The 6,883-nt window shown below is 48.2% G+C and overlaps 1 protein-coding gene across 1 annotated transcript; it reads right to left on the reverse strand.

Annotated features, from left to right (window-relative positions):
• Positions 1 to 226: 226 nt before the first annotated feature.
• Positions 227 to 6,600, reverse strand: LOC147724815 (small ubiquitin-related modifier 1-like). Its single transcript, XM_086967075.1, has 3 exons — positions 6,537 to 6,600; positions 387 to 469; positions 227 to 325 (listed from the first exon to the last, which is right to left on the reverse strand). Exons 1-3 carry the CDS (start codon positions 6,598 to 6,600, stop codon positions 227 to 229), a joined length of 246 nt encoding a protein of 81 aa, XP_086823201.1.
• Between the last annotated feature and the right edge of the window lie 283 nt (positions 6,601 to 6,883).

Here is a 6,883-nt window from a genome sequence, read left to right on the forward strand (position 1 = left end):
ACAAGGGAAGCACAAATGATGATTGTATACAGCTAGAGCTTGTATTTAGATCACAGTTATGGAAATAAAAACAGAATCATGGATCTATCCATCTAGCCAGTTCCATTTCAGTGTTGAACACATAACAAAAGAATTATAATTAAAATATAAAAACACATTTCAAGGTTTTAGGAAAAGACTGGGAGGAAGGAGAAGTTAGGATGACCCCAAAAATGTCCCAGAATATTTAAACTTTTGAGTGACCACCCGTCTGTTCTTGATATACTTCAATGACATCTTTCTCTTCCACCCCGAGCTCTTTGGGGGTGTGGTGGTCTGGAGCCCTCTGCCCTTCAAACAGAAACCTGAGAGAACTCATTGGAACGCCCTATCTTTGAGAGTATGACTCTGAGTTTCTTGAGATGTGTTGTCATTTTCACCTTAAAGTGGATTTCACTGCTGTCCTGCCCGGTGACTTTCAATTCTATGTCAGGACAGGAGGCTCCGATTATGCTTTCTCATTTCTTTAATGAAATGCTCAGCAGCCAATAAAAAACAACCAAAAAACTACATTTCCCATGAACACCAGGGAGTAACCATAGATGGTAGCGTATAAAAGGTCCCAACATTAGTCTGTCTTCCTCTTTCTTTGCTGCTCCGCAGCCAGTTAAGTGCATATTTTTCTCTTCTATTTACAAAAGGGGGTGGTGATGAACAGAGTGTCTGAATTGAGCAGACCACTCTTACCCAGTCCAAAGATCAGGGCTTGATCCATCACCGTTATTTATCTCACTGCCCCATCCCAGCTCAGAACCTGGCTATATGCAAATCAGTCTGTCCCTGGCCCAGTGCATCATGGGAACAGGGCAGACTAAACTACCAAGCCAATTCTTTACCAGAAAGGAGACAAGCTACCGGGGACCGGTTTCTGGCATTTCAGCCTCTTCGGCCCGGCTTGCTTGAATCCTGATGGAGCAGTGAGAAAGGGACTCATGTCTGAGTATACCCTGCCACACCTATAGTGGCCAAAATCGATTTACAAAAGGGGGTGGTGATGAACAGATGCACTGGGACAGGAACAGACTAATTTGCATACAGCCAGGTTCTGAAACTGGGATGGTGCAGTGAGCTAAAAAACGGTGTTGGATCTAGCCCTGATCTCTTGACTGGGTGAGAGCTTTCTGCTTAATTCAGAGACTCTGTCCCTCACCACCCCTTGTTGTAAATATTTTTCTCTTCTAAGCATATTGTTACTCTGTTGACTTTGTTGCTTTTCTTACCTGTTGTGCTTTGCGCATTTGAAGTTCACGTGTTTGGGGCTTTGTCTCCGTGTTACTTACGTGGTTTTTCTCAGCTGTTCTTCGGCTTTTTCCTTCTGTTTGGAGCGTGTGGTCACCTCCGTTGTTCCGTGCGCTATCTCGCGCTCGTGTCCTCTTGTGGAGTGGGAGAAGGGGTTTCCGTTTCCTTGGGGGAGCGCGAGCGCTCTCGAGACGGTGTTTGGTGACAGGTGACAGTCGCGCGTGCGCACTGTCCTATTTCCGGTTTCAGGGTTTCTCCTCAGAACTGGTTGAGTGACGACGTCTTTGGCGTACTGCCCACGACCTGTCTACAAACTTTAACCCCGTCAGACACCGTGGTTTCTTGAGGACTGTGGTTGCAACATTGTGGCATAGGCTCTGCCTAGAGTGTTGGTGCTGTGCAGGCTTTGGCTCCCTCCACGCTTGAATTGTTTTCTTGAAGTCCGGACCAGGTTCCTGCTTCATTCAAAGCTTGCTTTGGGGTTTACGCACTCCCCCTTGACTGGTGTTTTGACACTCTGCACTTTAGTCGTCTTGTGGGCATTTACTTTTCTACCTGGTAGAATGGCTGAATATTATGACGCTGACGACGACTACTACTACGATGGCGAGGAGGAAGACTCCTTGGAGCAGAATTTGGTGGAGCAGTTGGACAAGGGGGTCCAACAGTCTGTTAACAAGGCACTGGTGCGTGCAATTAACCCCCTGAAGCATCACCTGACTCTGTACGCCCAACAGCAGGGTTGGTTGCCTGCTGCCAAGAAATCGGCTAAGTCGCCGGTAAATCCTCATAAGGCGGACTTTCAGCGCCTGGCGAAGAGTTTGGCGGCAACTCCTTCCGCTTCTTCAGCTCCTCAAGAGTCGGAGTCGGATAATGCCCACTCTTCCGCTTCTTCTGACCATGCTTCACCGCCCCCTCGGAAGAGGGTCTGTAAAGAACACTTTGTAGACGCCCCTGAGCGTCCTTCAGTCCTTAATTTCGAGCCGGCGGACATTGTCCACCCGAACTCTTCATCGTGGACGCCTTCACCTGCAGTGGCGGCTTATATAGAGTCTCACATTCGCCAGCCTTTTGAGGCCTCAGTTCGGGCACGGTTGCGCTCCGACTGCCCGAGACCGGACTTGGCGGACCATCTGGCCGACACCCCAGAGGTTGACCCCATGATGGTCACGTACTTAAAAAAGTACGCAAAAGACCCTAAAAAAGGTTTGGACAGATCTTGGAAGTCCTGTCAGGACAAGATGCTCGACTTGCTGGCTCCTCTCACCAAACTCTTGGATCTTGGTTATAAGGCCGACGAGGCTTCGGCTCTGGTGAATCCCAAGGAATTGATTGAATGGGCCCAGCGGGCGATTTGCTATCTGGGCAATGCAAATTGCGCAATGTCGACTGAACGTCGCAGGTCCATACTCTTAAAGTTGGATCCGAAACTTTCGGAATTGGCAACGTCTGAATCTGGCCCTGAAGCTCAAGGACTTTTGTTCGGCCAACCGTTCCTGAAGGAACTCACTCGTTTTGTGTCAACGTTTAGCGGAATTGACAAGGCGAAGGCCTCTTTGAGACGGGCCATGCGCCCGGTTTTTGCTAAGGCCGGACGTGGAAGGGGACGCTCGTTCGGCCGAGGCTCTGCGAACCAGTCCCAGAGGGGAAATTCCTCTCAGCAGAGAGGTTCCTATGATTCCGGCTACTCCACCCGAGCCAACTTTTATCCTTCGAGAAAAGGAAAAGGCCAGTATGGAAAAGGCCGATCCGGTGGTCAACAAGGACAATACCATGATGCCTCCTCTACAGGTGAGCCTAATAAATGCATGCGATGTGATGTTGGGGGGTCGCATTCAATTTTTCCTGCACAATTGGCGCATGATCTCAAGCGATGCCTGGGTTCTGCAAACTGTTCAAGGGTTCAGAATAGAGTTTTATCATCCAGTGCATCAAACTCGTCCTCCCCCTTATTTGCATTTTCCTCTAAGAGACCAGGCGTGTCTCTCAGAGGAAATAGCCACCCTCCTCAAGAAAGGGGCGATTGTTCCCACGACCCGTCATCCCTTGGGGTTTGCCAGTTCAGTCTTTCTGGTCGAGAAGAAAGGAGGCGGCTCTCGCCTTGTTCTCAATCTGAAAGACTTCAACGGGGTGGTAGTCTACCGTCATTTCAAGATGGAGGGCATCCATCTTTTGAGAGATCTCTTACGAGAGGGGGACTGGATGGTCCGTCTGGATCTCAAGGATGCGTATCTCTCGATTCCAATATTTCAAACTCATCGCCGTTTTCTTCAGTTTCTGTGGCAAGGGGTTTGGTACGAGTATCAGGTTCTCCCCTTCGGTCTGTCGTCGGCACCGTGGTGTTTCACGAAACTATTGAGACCAGTAGTAGAACATCTTCGTTCTCGGGGTGTGCGGTTGATAATTTATCTAGACGATATTCTCCTGATGGCGGATTGTCCTCTTCGACTTCTGCATCATCTGGAATGGTCCATCGATCTGTTACAATCTCTGGGCTTTCTGATCAATGTTCAGAAGTCGGTTTTGGTTCCTTCCCAGTCTATAGACTTCCTGGGCTTCCAGATAGATTTGGTGGCTTGTCAACTTCTCTTACCCAAGCAAAAGATGCGTTACATCAAGAGAGAGTTGACATCTGTTATTTCCAGACCGACTGTGTCGTTGAGGTCGTTGGCGAGAGTAGTGGGTCTTCTAGCGTCATCCATTCAAGCGATATTTCCGGGCCCTCTGCATTACAGGGCAATGCAACGCCTGAAAATTCTGCATCTCCGGAAGGGTCTTGGATACTCGGACCAGATCCCTCTTACGGAGGAGGTCCGTTGGGAAATGCAGTGGTGGTTGGACCACATGGAGGCCTGGAATGGTCGAGCCCTCTTCGGGACGTCCCCGGATCTAGTGATAGAGTCCGATGCCAGCCGGTGGGGTTGGGGAGCCCGCTGCGGGTCTGTTTCGACCGGGGGTCGTTGGTCACCTCAGGAATTGACTCTGCATATCAACTGTCTGGAACTCCTGGCGGGTTCCTTTGCGATCAAGTGTTTCTCTCCCCTGCAACCGAGTTGTTGTGTCCTTCTCCGGATGGACAATGTGTCGGCAGTCCGCTACGTGAACAAACTGGGCGGGACCAGGTCCAAAGTCTTGGCGGAGATCGCCAAGTATTTCTGGCATTTTTGTCTGCAGAAGAAGATCACTGTTATTGCGGAGTATCTTCCGGGATGCCACAATCAAATAGTGGACTGGCACTCCAGGCATCTCCGGGATTACAGCGATTGGAGGCTTCACCCTCGAGTCTTCCGTGCTCTCCAAAGGCATTGGGGTCCTTGTCAACTGGATCTGTTTGCCTCTCGCCTCAATGCGCAACTCCCGCGCTTTTACAGTTGGAGACCGGACCCTCAGGCTCTGGCCACGGATGCTTTTCTCCAACAGTGGCCATCGACCCTTTGTTATGCTTTTCCTCCGTTTCTAATGATTCCCAGGGTCTTGGCTTACTCCAAACGTTTCCAGACGGATCTGATTCTGATTGCCCCTCTCTGGAGGGCTCAAGCATGGTTTCCGGTGCTTCTGGAAATGTGCTCCGCTCCGCCGTTTCTCCTTCCCCCGTTGTGGAATCTCTTGTTGGATCCTCTCGGAGATCCTCATCCCCTGATCACCTCGGGCTCCCTACACCTGCTCGCGTGGAAGATCTCGGGGATCGTTGGGCGATCCCAGGCATTTCAAGCGACGCTTCCAAGTACCTTCGTGAGGCATGGGCCCCCAATACTCACAAGCGATACAAGGGGTCTTGGAAGCGATGGTGCGATTGGTGTGATCAACAACAAGTTAATCCCGTTTCGGCAGATGTCAGTATGATTGTTAACTTTTTGGCTTCTTTAGCCACCTCGGGGCTGGCTTACTCAACGATCAATGGCTTCCGTTCAGCTATTTCGGCAGGACATGCTCACATAGATGGGAAACCTGCAGGTGAACATCCTTTTGTTTCCAGGGTCCTTAAGGGGATTCGTTTTGCGAAACCTCCCACTCCAAAGTATGTTACATTGTGGGACGTTTCGGTTGTTCTCCGTTTTTTGGAGGCCTGGCCTTCGAACTCCTTGCTTTCCCGCAAGCAGTTGTCTGCGAAATTAACTATGTTACTGTGTTTGGTTTCCTGTAAGCGTGTTTCAGATGTCCACACTTTAGATCTTGCTGGTCGTAGTTTTACTCCTGAGGGGGTTTCTTTTCTACTTTCTAGGCGTACAAAATCTAATACGCCTTCTATATTTTATCCTTCTTTTCCCTCTCATCCCAACCTTTGCGTTGTGCAATGCCTAAAGGATTACGAGGTGAGTACCGCTTCTTTGCGATCTGACATGCAGGGTCAATTGCTGATTGCTTTGCAAAAGCCTTTTCGCCCCGTCACTCCAGCTACTTTGGCGCGCTGGGTGCGGGGGCTTATGTCTGAAGCAGGTATTGATGTTTCTGTGTTTGGCGCACATTCTGCACGTGGGGCTATGGCGTCCAAAGCCTTCTCCATGGGTGTTACTTTGTTTGACATAATGAAAGCTGCAGATTGGTCATCTGATTCTGTATTTAAAACGTTTTATTACAAACCGATTGATTGTGTTGCTTCTGTGGTGGTGGATCAGCTTTAAAAAAGCATAATCGGAGCCTCCTGTCCTGACATAGAATTCAAAATTTGCAAACATTCGTGACAAGAATTTTCAATTCTATTAAGGACAAGGAGGCGAGGATTATCCCACCCAGGTTTTTCCATATTTGTATGCTCATGTATTATGACTGTATACATGCATTTGCAAATATTTCTCTCCCTGTTCCCTCCCTGGATGACTCTTGACAGTCTTATTGGTTTGGATATTATGGCTCTGTCTCTTGTTTCAGGCTCAGACCAGAAGTGATGTCGTTCCTGCCTTGCCGGGATCTGGTTCTCCTCCTGTCTTCTGGATCCATGGTTCTTCGGCTGCCTACTTCCGGATTCTGTGGATGACGCCGGCTTGTTTGGAATTGTTGTTCCTGTTGTATTTGGGATTTTACTTTAATTTGGACATATTTCCAAAAAGAAAGAGGAAGACAGACTAATGTTGGGACCTTTTATACGCTACCATCTATGGTTACTCCCTGGTGTTCATGGGAAATGTAGTTTTTTGGTTGTTTTTTATTGGCTGCTGAGCATTTCATTAAAGAAATGAGAAAGCATAATCCTCGCCTCCTTGTCCTTAATAGAATTGAAAATTCTTGTCACGAATGTTTGCAAATTTTGAATTTGATTTATTCGCCATCGTTCTTGTCTCCCAAATCGTCAGTTGAAGGTTTGGCTTCTTGGAGTTCAGCCATCTTCCCCTGCCGCAGTAATCATTAAAGAGGCGAGAGTGAGGAAACAAGCCCTCGGATAGGGCATGTGCAAATTTGCACAAAACAGTTTGTAGGAATCGCGTGTGAATTCTATGGCCAAAGAGATCATGAAACTGAAACATTTTGTTTCTTGTTGTAGGAGGAAAAGACTTCAAAAATGGGTTTTGTGGTAGGAAAAACAGGGAACTAAACTTTTGGATTTTTTTTCTCAAATTAGATGTACTTTTGGAATTTTTCCCCTCAATTTATATGTAACATTATTTGG

This window comes from Lissotriton vulgaris, chromosome 4_1 (genome assembly GCF_964263255.1).
Source record: "Lissotriton vulgaris chromosome 4_1, aLisVul1.2, whole genome shotgun sequence".
NCBI lineage: Eukaryota > Metazoa > Chordata > Amphibia > Caudata > Salamandridae > Lissotriton > Lissotriton vulgaris.